Source organism: Callorhinus ursinus, unplaced genomic scaffold (assembly GCF_003265705.2).
Source record: "Callorhinus ursinus isolate GAN/ISIS: 27379988/994484 unplaced genomic scaffold, GSC_fseal_2.0 scaffold3, whole genome shotgun sequence".
Classification (NCBI taxonomy): Eukaryota; Metazoa; Chordata; class Mammalia; order Carnivora; family Otariidae; genus Callorhinus; species Callorhinus ursinus.
Window position 1 is genome coordinate 88,244,658 of NW_027397065.1, and position 21,162 is coordinate 88,265,819.

Consider the following 21,162-nt stretch of genomic DNA (forward strand, 5'->3'; position numbering starts at 1 on the left):
GCCTGTCTCCCTGGGAGTGCCTGATGATGCAGAGGGGGCTCCAGGTCCCCAAATTACATTTGCAAGAATTTCTGAAAACAGTCAGAGTAACTTCAAAGCCAGTTTTTCAATTCTATTTTGTGCTGATGTTGTTTCTCCGAACAATTCTACTTTGGGTATTCACAAAGACAATTTAAATAAAAAACAAAACCAAACCAAAAAACCACTTCCCTGTAAAACCAGAGAATAAGAAGCTATTTTGGAAATATTCTCATCAAAAAGACTCACCACCACAAGGTGCTCAAAACCAGCCTCATCAAAGCTGCCCCAACAGCCATACAGACCACACTCCTCCCCACCCCCCCACACAAAATTGTGTTCTTCCAGGAACAAAAGGCAAGACTTTGTTTCCTTCAGCCTCTAAGGAATGGAAAAGGATGTTCCCTGACCAAAACAAGTGAGGTCTAATGAAAGGTTTAGGACACCTCACAGAATCCAGGGTGCACACCTAATCTGGCCACAAACTACCAAGGACACAGGGATGGGCAGCTGGTGGTGACGACGACTCCTGGAGATCATCAAAACCGCCAGGACTGCCAGGCACAGTGAGCCACAGCCAGTGTGGTCCAGGAAGGCAGAAAACAAAAGGCTTTCCCAAAGAACTTACCACAAACTATTTCAGAAGGAGCCCATGCCTCTACAATATACTATCTCCCTCATGAAGAATTCCTGCTCCCCATCACCACTGGGCATGGCTATGAAGCACCTTCCTCTCTACACTCATAGAATGCTTTCCCGAAACCACTCCTGGTGCTCGCCGCCCCCCCCCACACACACACTTTCCTATACACTCACAGGTTGAACCCCAGATCCTAGAGATTAGTAACAGCACCAAAATACTTACTTTTCGGTGGTTGTTCAATATACACAAGCTTTCTTCTTAAACACAGCCCTCCCACTGGGCCCCGGGGCCCCAGATGAGATGATGGTGGGGCTGCCTCGCACGAGCTCGCGATGACAGAAAGGGACAGTGGAAGACCTGTGGGGCTCAGTTCCCCTTAAGTCTATGCTGGACCCCTAGCAGCAGAGGAGACCATGTGTGAAAGCAGTTACTACTCGACACGGTCTGTCCCCCAGAATGCTCTGGAGCCCAAGACAACTAGACCTGGCCTCTCCAGCTCCTCTCTACATCTGAACCAGGATACCTGGTCACCGGCACTGCCACCACCTCGTTCTCATCGAGGAGCCAACACCACAGGACAAATGGCTCTAATCACGACCACACAGCCGGCAGGTGACTTCAGTTCCTGAGCCACCTCTAATCTTGGACTCAGGTAAACCCTGATGAGCACACATCAAAGCACCCTCATCTTCCAACTTCTCCCCATGGTCAAAGGTCTTTATATGGATACAATTTTGAACAATGAAAAGAATAGGCGAGTTTTGTTTCTTAAATATAACTTGGCAAATGGTAATCACTTCCTGTGCAGATACCATGCTTTCATCATCAACTACGTGCGCCTGAACGGGCAGCACCTGAATGCGTCCTTTTTTTACGTCCTAACGAAAGTTGACCAATCATATTTTAGTGCCAAGTGCAGCATGATGCTCTCACAACCAGCAGTCCTTCGGATTGTCATGAAATAGGTTCTCAGCTGGTAATTCTAATATTCTAAATAAACACAAGTACATTTATATCAGAAGGAGAGGAGTCTTCCAAAGTGTAAGTTGTAACCCCCGTCAACAGCCTAAGCTAAAGCTACAGGGGAATCACAACTGCTGTGGGGGGTGCGAACCTCCGCAGGGGCCCCACACTTACTGTAGCTTTGTCAAGTACTTTGATGGAGCACGGCTCGGCCACATTGTGCTTCCGCAGAGCTTGCTCCAACAGCTGCAGAGGAGGACGCTCCCACTTTCCAAAGACCACTAAGTCGATGTCACTGGACAGAAGAACAAGTGAGCGTGAAGCCCCGGTTCACATCACTCTCCAAGAACACACGCATCTGGGGCAGACCAGTGCCATAGCGTGCACACTCCCATCTCCTTCCAGGGCCACACACACACCCCCATGAAGCCGAACCCTCTGAGGGAGGGAAGATGCACTTTATGAGCTATCGTGACACAAGGATGTCTGGTTACAGCATCCCCAGTAACCGAGGAGGTTGAAACGAAAATGCCCGCCCCCTGAGGCTTCCCGGCTCTTCCTCCTGTGTGTCTACCCTGCCATGCTCTTGCCAACCTGGGCTTCCCAGCACCTGGAATCTGGGCAATTCCCTCCTGGCCCTGCCAATGCCAACCCCAAATTCTGAGAGCACAGCCTCTTCACAGTCCAAATGTTAACAGTGGGTCAGGAGAGAGTAAGCTCTTAAGGAAGCAATGCACGTAAAACTGATTTGGGTACTGAGATAGTTCGTGATGAGGAAACACCGGAGAACAATTTTACGATGCAAACTTATTGGACATTTTTCAATTAAAGAATACAAAATACTTATAAAATACTGTTTAAATAGAATTTTGCATGAATCTTCATTAAAAGAGAAAATCAATTTTCAAAAACATATCCAAAACTTTCAGAATATCTTCTACTGCCTTTTCTTCCCATGATCCTCCCACTGGTCTTTATGCTTCTGGTGTCCAGCATTTTTGCAACATACCAAAGTGCAAAAGGAAAAATACAATCAATTACCATAACACTAGATTAAATTTTATTTCCTGCAATTTTCCCTTTAGCTTACCTTTCTAGCCTGAGAATTCTACTTTTAACGTTTAACACGCATGCAGACACGGCCCACCCCAACTAAACATGCGTCAGCACTAACCTGAGTGGTTCAGATCTGGTACTCACCTGGTTGGGAGATAAAGGCCTGTACTAAAGCTGCCAAATATCTGTACCTGGAAGAGAAGAGCGGCTGTCTCACAACAAGGGACAATTCAAACAGTCTGCCTTCCCCCGCTGCTCACTGAAAGGCCTCACTCCCACTCTGGGGCAAAACAGACCTTCCCTGCAAGTTGGGGCACAGGGCGGGGGCCAGGGGTGCAGCAAAGCACCATCAAACAAAATCCTCTTCACCTTTATGTTAAAGACCTACCCCAAAAAAGAATGTTTAACAACTCAAATTAAGAGATGAGACAATTATTGGCCTTTCCCACAACTGCTCAGAGTTGACAACAATTTTCAAACCTGTAGCCAAGGCTCAGAGGTGGGGCTTTGCCCCAGGGCACTCATGTTTAAAGACAAAAATGTGGAATGGCATCACAGAAGAGGAAGGGAATGGAGGGGCTTCCCCTGTCCCCTGGGCGCACTCATGCCTTCCCCAGCCCAGCTCATCCATCCATCACTGGGTGGTCTCCAGTCACCATCACCAGTAGGGGGAGGTTGACTGGTCAGGATAGGCGCCCTTGGGCCGTCATCAACTTGGTCACAGGACGTATGTCACTGCCTATGCCAAGCACCCCAAGTGCCCATGGCCCCCATCTCAAGGAACACACATTAGTGCACGGTAAAAGTGCTAGGTGAGGAAATTCTTTCCAGTTCCACAAAAAGGAATATATGCTGCGTGTTGCATAATGAGGGCAAGGGGTAGGATTTCTAACCTCAAGGCGAGTTGAAAAGAAGAATGATAATCACACTCCAGAAACAAATTTCCTTTGGCCCCTGGTCCCCACACTCACCCGGCAGGCACGTGAAGCACGGGGCACGGGCCCCACCCCAGAGGCGCTGCTCCGGAAGGTGCGGGGCAGGGCCTGGGAAAGTGCAGGTCTCACGAACTCCCAGGTGCCGCCCTCACGCCCTCCCCGGGGCCACGCCTGCAGAAGCCCTGCCCTGGCGCCACAAGGGCCAGGCCCGGTGTGTATGGGGGGGGGGGGAGCAGGGCCAGGGCCACTACGACCCTGGGCACTCGCCGTCCCTGGAGTGACACAAGTACAGTAAAGAGTGAACCCACGTCAGCCGCTGGCCAAAGGTCTTTAACCACGGTTTCGATCCGCTTCACCACCTCCCGTCGCATGGCTGCTTCTTCAGGACAAGGGGACATGAAGTTATAAAAGTCAATGATTTCCTCATGAAGTCTGGTGGACAAAAGAGAAAACACACTCGAGTTACCGCTGTAGTCAAGCCGGCGCACTGCGCTCTTCTCTCCTCCGCGAGCAGCGGGTAAAGTGGAAGCCCTGTAGCAGATGTCGCGGCTCGCTGCCGTGGCCCAGACGGCGGGCAAATCCCGCCAGCACGAGGTCGGACACTTCCTCTGGGCACTGAAGGCCGCGTCCACGACAGTCACTGTGGGGCCAGGGCTAGGAGGCCGAGAGAAGCCCATCCCTGGAGGCCACTCAGCTGTCCTCCCCTGAAGGTGCCAGCCACCCAGGAGGGCCCCGAGCCAATGTGGATAGGGCGCAATGTGTCCAGCCCTCCTAACAGAGATAGAACTGTAGCATTCCCAGCAGAAGAGGGAGCTCCGAGCGCCACCTCGCTCACACCTCCGCCTCAGGAGCCACCTCTCAGAACTTCTGCCCACCCTGGGCCAAAAAGCCCGGCCTAGGGTGGGCCAGGGCTTGGGGAGGTCACTTTCAGGGCCAAGGATCAACACCAAAGACTCCTTCTGGGGAAAGACCGTCATCCTTGGTCAGTCTGAAGGATGAATTCTAGGGGGCCAAGTAATCTAATCCTGGGAATTAAAACAAATCAAATTCACCTGCTTCCACTCTAAAGTTTGATTAATAAAACAAAGACAAAATAAAATTTGCTCAATAACAACATAATGTCAGCTCAAAAGCTATCAAAATAGTCCACATACCAGAATGGAAGACTTCTCAACAGGACTGATTAGTGTCCAGTGTCAAAGGCAAGGGGCATGAAATCACCTCACATATTCTATCGGCCCTTCTCTGTCTCACCTGAAGTGCTGCCCGCACCCCCAAAAATCACATGGAGTGACCATTCCTAACACTCTGCAGCAGGTCTGAAGGTGCCTGGAGGCCACTGAAAGCACACATGGGACTCTAGGAGGAAATCAATCCTCAACACACTTGTTCTTGGTACACGTGCAATACAATCAGGCTATCACTGGAACTTAAAATTAAGTTTATCATGTTTAATTTTTTAGAAAATCCAGAAAAGAAAATCTCACTCAACCATGATGGTGATTCAGCCAGCCACGAGTCCAATTTTTATAAATCCAAAAAGGTTTTTAAGTCATACAACATTAAAATGCCGTAATTTTTCCAAAACCTCCAAGGTTTGGGGAGTAAAGCTTCCATCACTTCAACAGTTAGTAAGCACCAACGACACCATAAAGCATGGAACCATGGCCCTGCCGGCAGCTCAGCAAGTCTGTTTACGTTTGTGACATTACCTAAAATTTGCCATCGATTGGCCACATTGTTAGCAGGACTCAATACATCAGGTTAGCGGGTTAGTGCCCACACCAGGGAAGAGCCACAGGCGACCCTCCCTGTTAGCAAGGACATCTTAGGGGTCTCCTGTGTCAGTCACTGTCATGGTGGAGAACTGTCTGGAAGGCAGAAGGGGCTCCTCCAGAGAAGAGTCTGTGACACTAAACAGCCATCGCCTTAGGTGAGAAGTTGGTTCATGGGGAGCACAAGGAGCGCATGCTCTCCTACAACTCTTAGTACTGTTCTGGCAACAGAAGTATAAAGTTTAGAAGCAAAATATCAAAGATATAGGCCTAATTAATTAGACAATCGGCCCAAAGTCATCAAAGACTACCAGAGCTAGCATGCTAAAATTCTATCCACAACCCACAAATTTAATACATTAAAACACCTTGTAAACAGGGCATACCAATTTGCCCAACTGTCACTGCAGGTCAGCACCTGCAGAATAGAATGTACCATCAACTTACTTTTAAGCTGCCCACCCACCCCCACAGCCTCCCAGGCAGGACTCCTGAGCTCAGTCACCCTCAACACACCAGGGAAGGAAGGAACATGAAGGGGGGGCTTGCTGCCAGTCTGCAGACACAACCCCACCAGTGGGACACAGTGTCAGTTTTATCTGATGTCTGTTGACTGGCTTGGGACACAAGGAGGGGCTGCCGAGCATTTCTCCCCTGCCCGTATTTCAGGAGAGATGAACAACGAGGTCGAGGCATGCCCACATTCCCAGAGCAGGAAATGGTGCCAAGTGGAACACACAGGCCTCCTGCTTTCAAGTGTCCCGTTCCGCCAATAAGATGTGCTAACAACACACCTATCTGAAATGCGTATTAAATCGGGCCTAAAAGTGACCTGCTGTAACAAATATTAGATAGGAAGCGTATTTTTGCTCTGCCTTCTGGGACTAGAAGGGACACTCCCGGCCGACTGGCTGGACAAGAAGCCCCCTCTGCTGGCCCTTCCTCGAGGCGAGCAAAGCTCGACGAGGCACTGCGTGACTCCAGGAGCTGCCCCAAGACCACGGCGCTCTGGGGTGCGAGGGCACCATCAGCCCAGAAAGACACAGGAGGGTCTAAACATCGTGACATCTGGGCGAACCCCAAGAGCCCCCTCAGCTGGCTGCTCCTACTCAGTGGGCTCCTCAGGGAACCCTCTAATGAGTGAGGAAGCACCAAGGACTGGGTGATGGGCAGCGGACTCGAGCAGGAAGGGGACGGCTGCCCACCCTGGGAAGAACGGCGGAATCAGAGCAATTCAACAGAACCCACACCGCACAGGGGAGGCAGCACCCCTGCCCCCCACACCCTTCCCGAGCACGGTGCGGGGCTCACGGCTCACTGCTTGATCCCAGCACCAGAACAGTGCTTGCTCATGGACAGCATCTGACCAATGTGAATGGATGCATCAAAGCACGTCTTGGTTAAATAAATATTTCACTATGAGCCTGTCATTTAAGATCTACATTCCCCGTAAAATACATTCCAACTTCACATCCCAAACGGTGCTAAACAGTTTGCATTATTTTACTCAACACAAATGTTACATGTAGTTCTCATCACTTTAAGAAGCTGCATTTTATGTTTCTGACAACATACTTTCACAATTAAGCACTATCAACCACATGCCCAACTGCAGGCATCAGCTACAACATAGGTCATTTTATGAGTCTATGACTTCCAATCCTGAATACACCCACATGTTCAAGTCTCCAAAGCGGTTCATAGTTATGTCCATAATCATTTATGTCTACACGATCATTACTGCTCAGAAACAAACACAAGGAAGCTCACTCTTCTTACATATCAAAACCTCAAAGGCATTTCACAGCTGACAGGAGATCTACATAAAACCACACTGAAGTCGGCTTCTCCACAATTAGCTGCTACCTCATAGAGCTCAATGTCAGCCCACCAGCAGTCGGTCTCCAAATCTACCATGACAATTTCTACGCTGTGACCATCACAGAAAAATCTCTACAACAGATCACAGAGGTGGCACCTCAAAACCATCAGGAAACGATTATTTAATGGGAGGCCCTGGGACACGGCCTCATGTGGCAGAAGCTGGCTGTCCACCAGGATGCTGAGGGGCTCCTCCCCCAGCCTCAGGTGGCCAGCGAGCCCTGGAGGGTGCTGGCAACACATTTTCTCAGAAGGTTTCTTAAGGGAAGAGAGGCCCACATGACCCTGAGAAAGGCCCCCAGTGTGGAGCAAGGAAGGTAGGCAAGAAAGAGGGATAAGCCCATCATCTAGACTGGACCACCAATGCTCCATTACTTCTGTTCTTTGTAGCCAAACCAAATCCTGATGCAGGAAACTGAAGAACACAGTGTGAGACTCCTACCTTGTTCTACACTTGAAAATACAATACAGATGCAGAGTTGAATTTTTCAGGTGAAAAAAATCAAAGAGAAGCTAAAAACCACAGGAAACCATCCACTATTTTCGACTTGGAGGAGGCTTTTCCAGACTCCAATGTAAAATGACAATCACAACACAAAGCCTGAAGAACTTTATCCAAAAACATGCTGAGTGTAAACAAATTAAAAAGCAAATGACAACGGCACATGGCAGAAATATGACAAATTTGACTCTGCACAAAGACCAGGCCCTGGCCTACTCTGGGGTAAGCTGATAATTTATCACTTCCAGGACCCTCTGATGGGAGACCATGAAACACACACAGGAATCCACAGCGCATGCTCACGGCAGGACCTCCGGCAGTAAGACATAGTCCCACGTGAGATACTGTCCACTAAGAACGAGGAAGATGCGTATGCGCTGATAAGGAATGACCCCCACGACAGATGACTGGTGCAGAGACAAAGACATGGCCCCACCTCCACGTGGATGTCTGGCCCATATATGCACCAAATACATGAAAAGGCCTAAAAGGCCACATGCCAATGCCCACGGCGTTTCCCCCCCACCCAGGAGAGCCGGACGGGCCGGCGTGAGAACACTCCACTTTCTACTACAGATACTTTTAGACTGCTTGAGGCTTGTTTGTTCTTTACAAGAACGTGCTCATCATATAAATTAAAAAAATAAACAGGAAGAAGTCAACTGCATTTTAGATGACGAGACTGCGATTTTTATATTGTTTTTGCTGGTGTGCATTTTCTAATTTTAATGATGAATATAGGTTCCTTAAAAAAAAAAAAAAAAAAAAAAAGATCGAGTTAGTCAGGCTTCCAAACCCCGATGCCTCTTCCCATCTGCCTCACCCAAGGCAGTGAGCTCCCAGAGCAAAGCTGGCTCGTGCAGGTCTGGGTTCACTGAGCAGGTCCTGAGCACAGACAGCTGAGGGGTGCACAGGTAGCAGGTCGGCCGCAGGGAGAGGAGAGGTAAGCAGGGTGCAGCCGACACAACTTGCCGTGGGGATGGACATGTTCTGTGCTTGGGGCTAGTGAGCACCTGAAATGTGTTACTGCAGCTGAGGATGTGGATTTTTCATCTGACTTAATTTGCATCTAAATAGCCATGTGTGACTAGTGGTCCATCTGAGAAAGGCAGCTCTGGCTGCTGCTTTCCTCAACTTCACCCAAGACAGGCCAAACCTAACAGAAAGCAAACAGGGGCAGCCCCACGAGAGAACACCTCTCGAGCTTCTCCAGAACCGGATGCAAGGGCCCTGTCCCCTCCCCCAGGTCCTTCCTCTTCTCATCCTGCAGGCGTGGGAGCCCACAACAACAGAAGCGGCCCGCTGTGGATAAGGCACACACCCCACCCCCAAACAGGAGGCCAAGTGGATTAAAAACACACTACTGCAAATAATGCCGCAATAAACATAGGGGTGCACGTATCTTTTCAAAGTACTGTTTTCATTTGCTTTGGGTAAATACCCAGTAAAATTACTGGATATGGTAGTTCTGTATTTAATTTTCTGAGGAACCTCCGTACTATTCTAGAGTGGCTGCACCAATTCACGTTCCCACCAAAAGTGCACAAGGGTTTTTTTCTGCACATTCTCGCCAACACCTATTATTTCTTATCTTTTTGATACTAGCCATTCTGACAGGCGTGAGGTCCCATCTCATCATGGTTTTGATTTGCGTGTCCCTGATGAGGAGTGATCTTGAGCATCTTTTCATGTGTCTCTTGGCCCTGTGTACAGACAACATATGGAAGCAACTCAAGTGTCCACTGATAGATGAACGGATAAGGCTGCAGCACACGTATACAATGGAATCTCAGCCATAGAAAAGAATGAAACTTGCTATTTATAACCACATGGATGGACCTAAGGGGTATTATGTAAAGTGAAAGAAGTCAGATAAAGACAAACAGCATATGATTTCACTTACAGTTGAATCTAAAGAACAAGCAAACAACAAAAAAGCCCAAAAATGGACTCATAAACACAGAGAAGAAACATGGTTGCCAGAGGGGCAAGGGGTAGAGGACTGAGCAAATAATAAGCCAAGGGGATTAAAAGATACAAACTTCCAAATTATAAAATACGTCACCGAGATGAAAAGTACAACATGGGGAACGCGGTCCGTGATACCTTAGTAGCGCTGTGCTGTTCGGGGAAAGACGGTGGTTACATTCCTCTGCAGGGAGCGCTGGGTGACGTACGGCACTGCTCCACCAGTGTGCCCTACGCCTGAAAGCAACGTGACACAGGCGACAACTATACCTCAATTAAAAACAAACACCTTCTAATAGGTCTTGGGACTCTCTTTTCCAAACTTCCTCTAAAATAAACATTTTAAAATCTTGGGGCTAAATGTGGACAAAAAGAGCCATGTCTTGTCAAAGCTAAATGTAACAGTTCTTGATGTAACTTAAACGCATACCTACTGCTACATTTACAAAACTATGCTTTAATGGCTTAACAAGAGGTTAGTAACAATGATGCCTGATTAGGGCATTTTCCAAAGAAACTGATTTAATTATGGAATTGAGCAAAGATTGTTTTTCTATCTTCACTAGAAGGCACTAATACGTCTGAAATTGGGACGCAATTTTCAATCAATGGCTGGGCATCAGATCAGTTCAAAATTAAACGTTTTTCTTCCTTCATGGTACATTTCACAATGGTGCATCTTTTTAGGTCAGCTGATCTCTACAGGAAGTTGTCTATACAAAGTATGTATTTCTGACTCACAGAAATGACAATTTTAAATGGTTCAACTTTTGCATGCAATGGTACCTCAGATTCAACCAAAAAAGGGATTAGAAGTTCACCCCACGGCATGCTGGGGAGGCAACAAGAGTATACAGCCAGGACCCATGAAAATGTGAGGCCCACTCAGCCACTCACTCTCCAGCCACAGAGCCGTGAATCAAGTCAGGAACCTCTGCACGGCACAAACCTCCTCCTAAGCCAAGAAGCCAAGTGTACACACTGCCGGGGAGAGAGAATGCTGCTTTGGGGAGGCATTTCTCATCTTAAGTAGGTCACCCACTTGGGCACGCGCAGTGGGGAAAGAGGTCTGCTGCCCTGTGTGCAAGAGGAGGGCTGCGAGCCACGGGGGAGCGGACACGGCACCCCTCGGACGGCCTGTCTCGGGGAAGCGGAATGCAGACACTCCAGCAAGGCGGCGGCCGGTACGGGTCAGGTGCAACTCAGATTCGATCTAGGAGCGTCTCCCATTGACACATCACAGTGGAGCAAGCCCTGAATGATTCATTTTCTGGGTATTTTAAGATGGAAATGGTGAGACCAGTTTGCAGTAAACTTCAGTTTTAATCATGAAAGTACCGGACTTCTGAAGCATTATTTCCCAGTGTATTTTTAAACTAAAGAGAATACGAAAATTCTGTGATAAACGAGAAAGACGTTTCTCACCTACAATTGCTCTTACAAGAGCCCAACCCCACTCAAAAGGTAATGACTGCTCAATTTTTAGTACATTTCCCAAATTAATTTCTGCTTTTAGTATCAAATAATGAAGGTCAGCAACATTTTAGTGTCTATACCAGCACCCGGTATATGGTTGCTATAAATATTTATGAAACCCAACTCCATGGGCTATTTTAGAAGGTGAAAGATGTATTATTCAGTTAGCAAACCAAACTATCTGATTCCCAGCGAACAGAGCTATTGATGAATACACTGCAGGAGGATGATTTTTGATTTTAGAAGCTGAGCTGGTGGACTTCCACGGGTCTCAACTTTGTCTAACTCTGAATCAGAGCCAGGGAGGGGGGGCTGGTTCTGCAGGCGCCACAGGTGAGCGCAGGACTTGGGTGTCCAGCCCTAGGTAGAGCCGGCCCCCTACCCTTCTCCCAGCCCCAGAACCATCTGCAAGTGGCCCAAAGGTGACTTCTCTGCACTCACCAAGGAAGACAGGAGGATGAGCTGTAGCAGGGAAAGGGATACAAAGAGACAAAGGTAGTGTGGGAAGAAAGGGGGCAGAGGAAACACGCCTGACGGTGAATGATGCTGTCCTGAGGGGAGAAGCACAGGTGTGTCTGTCTGCTCCCCTAGATTTTAAATCCCATTGTTTCTTCTAAGGAAAGTGATAGTCAGGGCAGATTTTATGCATCATTTTCTTAGAGGAACAGGGAAGGCAGATGAACACGTGCACGGCCTCCAACACAGCCTCCAGTTTTCAGCACCTGAACCTCTAAATACGACCTGTGCTCTGAAGAGTCACCATGTTGGACTTTCCCAGCTCCCTGAGATCGTAAACCCTAAACACCGGTTCCCAGGGCCTCTGTCCTCATGGTCCCTGTCCGCACTATTAACCACAGGTCCCAGTTTATCTGTAGCATCCCCCAGGAGCTTGGTCAATTCCAAATGCTAGGGGAAAACCAAGCTTTCCATTACAATGGAAAATGCAATAGAAAATACTAGAAACTATCTTCCACTGTTAATTTATTCCATCTCCCCCCCCCCCCACACACACACACTCTTCTTAAAACCTTTCAAAAGCCTTAAATAGCCAGTGGTTTCTCAGAAATTGGAGCTTCTTCCCCTTGGTTCCACAATGTTCACAGTCTAAATTTTTGCCCAAAACAATGCCTTAGTCAAACCCTTTGGAGTTAACCACTGGAGTGGTATGGACATTAAAGCACATGCTGATGGATGTGCAGGGGGACGAAGGACTCAGACCCCACCCTGAGGTACAGGCACAGACTGTGAAGAGGCAGGTGCGGATTCAGACCCTAACTAGAAAGCATGGGGTCCTAAGCCCACGGCAAGTGCAGACATCCATGCGGGAATGGCAGGATATTTCTATTTTCAGGCATGAACGATCCTCTTTAAATTACCCATGTATTGATACAGTTAATGAACTAATTACAAATCACTTTTATTTATTTTTAATTATGTTACAAGGAAATTAATACCTGCATCAATTACTTAGAAAACCTTGAGGAAGACCTTCAAAGGTTTTTTTTTTTTAAATAAAAGCTCAAAAATGGAAGGAAAACAACTGAAACTGCAAATTAGAACCCAGTTGTGTTTCCAGAAAGTTCCCTCATGTTGTTAATGTGGCAGCTGCCCCACCAGGCTCCCATCAGCCTGCTTTAAGGGCCTGCCCATGAGCAGCTCTCCGCTCCAGAGACCCTGTGTAGGTTTCCCTCCAGAAGGCTTTGAACAAAGCTACCCTTGCAAGTGCTTTTAACATGTCACTGGAAGAGTGAGGCCCTTGGGAGAAGCTGCTACACGGGGAGGAGGCTGAGAGCCACAGAGAGGAAGAGGAAGGTACCTCCTTGGGGGAGGAGCAGGCAAGGTGGGCTGGCGGGGGGGGCACAGTTGCTGTGGGGCAGGCCAAGGCCAACCTGGGCTGAAGAGGCTAAAGCCATCTGAACATTCACAAAACAGCCAGGTCAGAAGGGCTCTACAGTTTGGAATCATCAATGCTACTGTAACTCTGGTCCACGCACAATCAGCTCCCAGTAAAAGTGAGCTCTCTGTCCCCTTCCCTCTAAGACCCCTCCTGGGATCAGTCACTTTGAACCCTGGTGCAGGTAGATGTTTGAGAGTTTCAGAACCTAAACTGAAGGACAGCAAAGGAAATGACACTCTTCTGCCTTAGCAAGGCAAACCCAATCACAGTGCAAGTGCAAGAAAAGGCCCTGGGGCCACTCAGAAGCCAGAGAACCACAGCAGTCTTCTCTTCCACTCAGAACAGAAAGAACTAGATACAAGAAGCTTATAATAAAGTTATAACAAACGTCCTTAATTTAATTCATTTCTTCTGAATCTCCTGCTAGAGAAGAAAGGACGTTCACACATGGCTTCTAGAGAAACTCTAGTGAAGCACCTGGGAGCATCCTACAGACCAGAATGAACCTAACCCAGCATTTCACAACCCGAGTCAATAGTCCAGTGGTGGAGTTAGTACTACTCAGAACCATTTTGCATTATAACCCCCAAAACCACCCCATGATGCAAGGACCAGCTGGAGAAAAACAGCTTGCTTAGCACGTCCACAACCCACGACCAAGGGGGCAAAATGACCAAAGCAAAGTGACCAAAGGACTCAGTCTCCTGACACTGGCGTCCTAGAGAGCCCACAATGCAATCTAGGACCTTCAAGCCTATGGATGAGCTCACAGCCAGGAGAGCTGCTTGGGCAAGGAAGGGCCAAGAAGGTACTTCACTATGCTCTCTCCTGCGCTGGCTCAGGCCACCTGCCACCAAGCCACACATGGCAGCCACAGCACAACTACCAACCACTGCAGCCACCTGGGGGGTGCTCAGCAGGAATCGCATGGCTACATCGAAAAGCCAGGGTCCCCAGCCTTGTTTGCTAGCTCAAGTAGCTGAATCATTTTCGAAATGAAAATAACTGTATGTTCTGTCATCTTTCCAGAGATCCCTACCCTCGATGGGAAGGTGAGCTGGGATAATCTTGTGAGGAAGATTAGTAAGAGTCTGAGGGCGCCTGGGTGGCTCAGTTGGTTAAGTGACTGCCTTCGGCTCAGGTCATGATCCTGGAGTCCCGGGATCGAGTCCCACATCAGGCTCCCTGCTCAGCGGGGAGTCTGCTTCTCCCTCTGACCCTCTTCCCTCTCGTGCTCTCTCTCTCTCAAATAAATAAATAAAATATTTTAAAAAAATAAAAAAAATAAGAGTCTGAAAACATTAATGTTCTAGGGAATGCTAAACAGTACCATATCCACATTACCAGCATTTTCATTAGAGCCTCCCAAACAGTCTTCAAAGCAAGACTTTGAAGTTTGAGAGTTTCAGAACCTAATGTCTGTCTCCATTTTGCAGATGAGAAAACTTAAGTATTCTTTAGGCAGATGGTAACCAGCCCAATATCACGTAGCCAAGCCTCAGACCCAGAGCTGTGTAGCTCCGGAACTTGAGTGTTTAGCCACAAAGCTGGGAAGCCACACTCAAGTGACCCAACATAAAGAAATATGTGCAGAAACTCATTGTGGGTCCCTTTACAAAGAGTGGAAAGTTGTAAATAGAACTCTATTTAGAGAATCATGTATATCCATATAATATTTTTAAATTGTTTAAAAGAGCTTTTCAATGACCAGAGAAACCACTAACCGTGAATTTTATTTAGAGTAGCATTAAAAACCATAGAAAGAAATATGCTCAAATGTTAGCAGGAAAATTATGGGTAACTTCTCTTCTGTATTTTCCAAATTTCTTCAATAAGTACATTACTGCTTTTATAATCATAACCCCCCCCCCAAAAAAAAAAGCATCACTTCAGCTTTGTTAATTGACACCAACTTTACCTCCAAAGGTCACAGGGCAGACCTCTCCATGCTTGTGTTAAGTCTCTGGTCCCCTGCCTCTACATTAGGGGCACACCAGCAGGGGCATTTTCTTCTGGCTCCGTCCCAGCCCACGAGTGAGCCAGGCCCCACACCGTGGAGGCCTGGGGGACCCTACTGACTGCTCAGCATCGAGGTCTAGCAGGCTACAGGCCCCTTCAGCCCTGAAGTTCTGACCCTAGTGCCACCCAAGCCACTGGTTCAGGAAGTGACTCCAGACTGCGGCATATGCTCCCCCCCACCAGACAGGGTTCCTAGAAACACTACCCCCACAATCCAAGAAAATCCTCTGACGATGGGGAAGAATGAGCCCAGAGACTTGTCTGAGGAAGGGGGTGTTCTGTCAAGCTCTCTCTGGCCACACCACACCAGGTACAGCGAACAGACCTTCTCTATGGTGCCTGCTCTCATCATAGGCCCTGCTGCCAAAGAGCTGGGCTAAGATTCTGAGGCTACATTTAAACTCGACAGGGAAAAGCCCACGATTCGTTGGTGAGTGTATCATATCAGTATTCTTCTTATTAGCTGACATTTACCACCTGCCGGCTCCGTCCAGGCACTGTAGGACACACCTCACCAAGCATGACCCTGATAAGCACCATCACCACCCCTTCTTATGGAAGGCTCAGCAGTTAAACCACCAGTCAGAGGTGTGAGTCTTGCATGAAGAGCTCAGGCAGGGCAGCACCTCTACTGTCTGCCCACGCTGCTCAAAGCACTCCCCGGAGCCTCCCACTTCCCACCAACCACCCCGCCCTGGGGGCTTCCTGCAGACCTCTGGAACCTCCACACTCCACCGCCACCTCCTCAAGCTGCTCCGTTCCCACCGGCTGCCCGCCTCGCCCTGACCACTCAGTAGGTATCCAATGCCAGACACAAAGAGTCTCACTTCCGGTGCTGTTGTCCTAACGGGACAAGTCGTCCCAGTGCCCCTGACAGAGGACGTGATGATCACCAAGACTGGAAAAGCACCTGGGAGAACCCGTGGCCAGTTCCGTGGGATCCGCAGACATGCACACGGTAGGCACTCATCACCTGCCAGACGCCGAAGCCTCACAAAAGCCAGGGCCATCCCACTCGCTGGTGCCTTGACACACCTGGGAAGTCTACTGTAATGAAGCTATCTCACTTCGCTGTATCCAGAATGTGTATAAAGTTCAATTTACACCATCAGAAGAGTAAAAACTAATACAACTTTTAACTCTCATGCACTTACTTTTCATTCAATCAGCCAGGATTGTTTCCATTTAGTTTATTTTTTTTTAAGGTTTTATTTATTTATTTGAGAGAGAGAGAGAATGAGAGAGAGAGAGAGCACGAGAGGGAAGAGGGTCAGAGGGAGAAGCAGACTCCCCACCAAGCAGGAAGCCCGATGCGGGACTCGATCCGGACACTCCAGGATCATGACCTGAGCCAAAGGCAGTCGCCCAACCAACTGAGCCACTCAGGCGCCATTTAGTTTAAAGGAGGAAACAAGTCATTTGCACCAATTCTCCTGGGCCCATACTAGACATGGCAACCCCTGAAGGGCTCAGGAGAGGGGTTCAGCACTCACCAGACTCCCAAGGCCCCACCAAGATGACCAGAAAAATATTTTAAGAAAAAGGACCACCACCACTGGAACACTGCCAAAAACTGAAAGGAAAGGAAAGTACTTAACGGATCCAAAGGTTGCAGTCAGCATGGAAGCGCGGAAAGCAGACGCAACCCTTCTTTCTACAGGTATTTCCTGCAGCCCTACTACACAGCCGGCACTCCCCTGATAACTGGCTAGGGAGCAGTGCGCGTGACCAGGTAAGTAAGGCCCGCACTCTGAGTGGGGAGCAGGGCGAGGGCAGCATGGAGGGGGGCATGATAACCAAAATAAACCAGAAAAAGTAGAGTGCACTCTGCAGCTTCCAAATGGTGACCCAGGGCCATCCCTGTGGCTACCCCAGGTTGGATGGTGAGGGGCCAGTACTGGAGCCTGGACAGAAGAGCAAGCAGCAGCCAGACTCGCACAGGTCAGGGGACAGCATCCTGGGAAAAGGAAGAGCAGGCCAAGGCCCCCCACAGCAAGGATGAGCTTGGGAGGCCTCGGGAACCAGGAAGAAGCCTGCGTGGCCTAGGGAACAGAGACACCCTGAGTCTGGGGCACAGCAACCCTGGGCCGACTTTGGGGCAAACAAGACTGCCAGGCTTTGGAAGAAACCCAGTGGCCAGAAAGAAGAGGACCGAAGAGGGCTGAGAAAGCCAGAGTCCTTCGGGGAGACTTGGGCCCTGACAAAGGTGCCCGCCGACTGCCCCAAGGCTATCCCCTCTCCCCACGGGGCTGCCAGGTCAGAAAGACCAGCCCAGAACACGGCCAGCCTTTCAAGCCTGCAGCCTGTGCGGAAATTTCTCAGTGAGGTGGAAAGGGCACAGCAGGAACACACATACCCACATCAGCAGAAAGGCAGCCTGTGAGGTCGGCCCTGGCAGCTACCCCATCAACAGGCCACAGAAAACAAAAAGAAACAGGACAGAGAGGAACCCAGTCTGTGAAAGAAACAACACCCAACACCCAGCACCGAAGAACACACAAGCTCAGATCGGGAAAAGCCTGCTCCGGGGCCTTGTTCTACAGAAAAGCAACCTTGGTGGGGCACCTGGGTGGCTCAGTTGTTAAGCGTCTGCCTTCGGCTCAGGTCATGATCTCAGGGTCCTGGGATCGAGCCCCGCATCCGGCTCCCTGCTCGGTGGAGGCCCGCTTCTCCCTCTCCCATTCCCCCGCTTATGTTCCCTCTCTCACTGTGTCTTTCTCTGTCAAATAAATAAAGTCTTTAAAAAAAAAAAAAAATTAAAAAAAGAAAAGCAACCTTGGTAAGAACGTGTCAATAACGTCGGACCCGACGACAAGGAGCAGAATGAGGGCACAGGGGAGCTACCGTGCTAAGGACACACACTGAGAGCCAGAGCAAGAAGAGCCGAGTTCAACAAAATGAACACAGAGGAAAAAGAAAATGATTCAAGTCATCCAAGCGGAAAAGGTCTCCCTGGAGGGACAGAGGTGCTGCCAACCACCGGAACAGGAACCCAGAAAGCCTGGCAGAGTCACGTGGAAGAGATGGTCTCCCTAATAAAGCAAAGGCAGAGCCCGTCCTGTGGGTGGAAGGGCAGGACGGATGCTGGGGGCCCACACCGAGCCAGATGCTGCACCGACCGACACGCGTGGACTAGAAGGCAGCTTTGGAAAGGCAACTAATAAATTAACCAACGTGAACCACCTTCACCAAAGGGGGAATGAGTCTCGCCTCCAATTTCTGACAACATTCACAGCCAGAGACATGGGGCAGTTCTGAGGCCGAGAGACGGGTATTCAGGCACACAGCAGGCCTCAGGGAACGTGACACCAATTAGCTCTCTTTAAAAACCTGACTGAACACACACAACAACAAGATACTGACACAGGCTTCCATGTGCAGAGCTGGTGAATAAGCACAAGGGCAGGCGCCGGGGCCCGAGGCGCTCAGCGGAGCTCAGGGCCAGCACCATGGGGAGCAAGGCCAGGGTAACGGCCAGAGGAGCACCGTCTGCTCCTGCAAAGCTCATTCCGGGACACAAGGACCAGGAAGATGGCCCCGCTCCCGCAAGTTCTGCCAGCAAGGACACACCCTCCACGAAGCCCACCAGACACAGCGACTACGCAAAGAACTCCGAAATCTGAAGCAGAGTCCTGGGAAGAGTGCTGGTGGGGAGCGGGATGTCTCTGTAAATAAAAAACCAAGACTCATCTACTGCAAACTGTGGTCTCCCACGTCCAGGCAGGACTGCAGTGTCACCAGGAACCCAGACCACCTGGGGTGAGAGGCCCTGCTGCTTTCCAGTGACCAGAACTTGCAGGATGCGGACGGTGCTCCCACATGGTGTTGTCATGAAGATTTAATGACTCCAAAGTACTTAGAATAGGACCTGGCACTCTGTAAAGGCTCAATAAATGGCAGCAATTATAATTACAGAACAAAATACAAACGCTTAACTCATGGTGACAAATAATGCAATGCAAATCAAGAGGTAAAGACATATAAAAGGGCTATTTTAGTCCGCTCAGGCCGCTGTAACAGGACACCACAGAATGGGCAATTTCAACAACAGACATTTATTTCTCACAGTTCTGGAGGCTACAAGTCCAAGATCAGGGCCCTGGCGCAATCAGGTTCTGGTGAGAGCCCTCCTCCTGGCTTGCAGATGGCTGTCTTCTATGTGCAGTGAGAGCCAGTGAGCAATCTGGCCTCTTCTCAGAAAGACACTAATCCCAGGACAAGACCCTGCCCTCACGACCTCATCTGACCCTAATCACCTCCCAAGGGGCCCCTTCCCCAAGTATCATCACATTGGGGTCTGGAGCTTCAACAGATGAAGTTGAGGGGACACAATTCAGTCCGCAGCAAGGACTAACAGCTCTACCCTACATAGCAGTAAGCAAACAGACAAGATTTCATCAAAACTTTTACTTTTTTTTACACTCAGCCACTTAAGGTTTTCATCATTTTTTTTAAGGGGGGGAGGGGCAGAGGGAGAGAGAGATTCTCAGACTCCACACCCAGAGCAGAGCCGGACGCGGGGCTCAATCTCACCACCCTGAGATCATGACCTGAGCTGAAACCAAGAGTTGGTCACTTAACTGACTGAGCCCCCCAGCCGTCCCTCATCATTTTTTTTTATGTTCTTGGTCTCAGCAATACCTCCTGGAAACTAGTATTTCCATCTGAGAGGTTCCACGTTATTTTCACTTTCAAGCAAAATTAAAAACTTAGTAAACTGTATTTAAAGAGAAGTGTGTTTAAAGTGAATTGTACTGGAAGTACTCCATTGATGAATCCACATGTCGGTCCACCATGGGCTGAGAGCAGCAGCAATCACCTAACTGTACTTTGGTTATGTCTGTGGGGTGCACTCATGATTTTTAAGCTTCCTTTTTTTAAAACACACACACACATACGCAAATCCACTTAATAAAATTAATTATTTAGAAGTCAGCAGAAAGCACTCTTAGACACTGCCTCTAACTAAAGCAATCAGCACAGAGAAGTGCAAGAGGCTCGGCGTCACACGCGGCACTGGCCACTTCAAGGAGTCACTCTTGCAATGTAGGGTGACAGCACCAGGCTGGAAACTACTTCCAACTCCTTTTGGGGAGATCGAGACAAAGATGTCCATTTCGGGGTGCCTGCACCGTTCAGAGCCCGGGCAGAGTTTCATGATGCTCTCTGCAACCTGGGAGGTCATATCTCTCTACCTAGAGACTGGAATTCGATGTCATTCTTTTCTTCCTATTACCATACCTCTTTGAACAATCCCGTCTTTGTCTTTGCTCTGCATGTCTAGTGGTTAAAAAGATGTGCTGTGGAATCAGACTGCCTGGGGTCCAAAGCCGGCACTGCACCTACCAGCTGTGTGAGCCAGCGGGCCCCTACGCTCTGAGCCGCACCCCTCCTCCTGACCTGAGAGGGTGGCTGGGGACGCTGCAGGAAGGGATGGGGGCTCAACAGCGCCAGTGATGATCATTACAGTGACAAGTGCTGAAGACCACTTGCTTGACGGGGGCAAAGCAAAAGCTGAAGCACCCACCTGTGAAGGAAGGTCCAGAGAACAAGGGGCATCTTCCCCAACCTCAACCTTCTCAGTTCCGATGGTCTTACCCCAAAAGTACTCCTAAAAGGCCATTTTTACTCTTTAACAATTTTGCAAGTTTCAGTTCATTCCAAACCTTAACCTGTGACAGTTCTCACAGGTTCCCATTGTTTGGAATTTGGTCTCCGTTCCGTGTTCTTGTTTACATGATGCTTGCCCATAGGACTGTACATCAGTCTCTTGTGAGTCGGTCTTTGATGGAGCCACAAGCTCTCTAGACTGATTCATCATCAGCTTCCTTCCATGAGGTAACTTATCACAATACTTTAGGACCTCCGCATTTCACAGGATGTGGAAGGTATCCCGTCACTTCAGAGTTGTCTTCAATTTTTAAAAATCTGTTTGCTTAAATTTACAGAAGATGTCTATAACCAAAATAGTTATAGTGCAGTAGCATTGCACTATGGCTCCTATCTCTGCCAGTTCACTATGTTCCTGC

General features: G+C 48.9%; 1 protein-coding gene across 2 annotated transcripts in view; it reads right to left on the minus strand.

Moving 5' to 3' along the window:
* Positions 1-21,162, minus strand: part of TENT4A (terminal nucleotidyltransferase 4A) — a 45,956-nt gene that overhangs the window by 15,023 nt on the left and 9,771 nt on the right. For both annotated transcript variants that reach the window (XM_073891098.1, XM_025867547.2), the window contains exons 2-4: positions 3,924-4,047; positions 2,825-2,871; positions 1,799-1,919 (exon numbers count right to left, since the gene is read on the minus strand). In XM_073891098.1, the coding sequence (XP_073747199.1) occupies positions 1,799-1,919; positions 2,825-2,871; positions 3,924-4,013 (258 nt within the window). In that variant the 5' untranslated portion in view covers positions 4,014-4,047. The remainder of the gene's footprint in view (positions 1-1,798; positions 1,920-2,824; positions 2,872-3,923; positions 4,048-21,162) is intronic.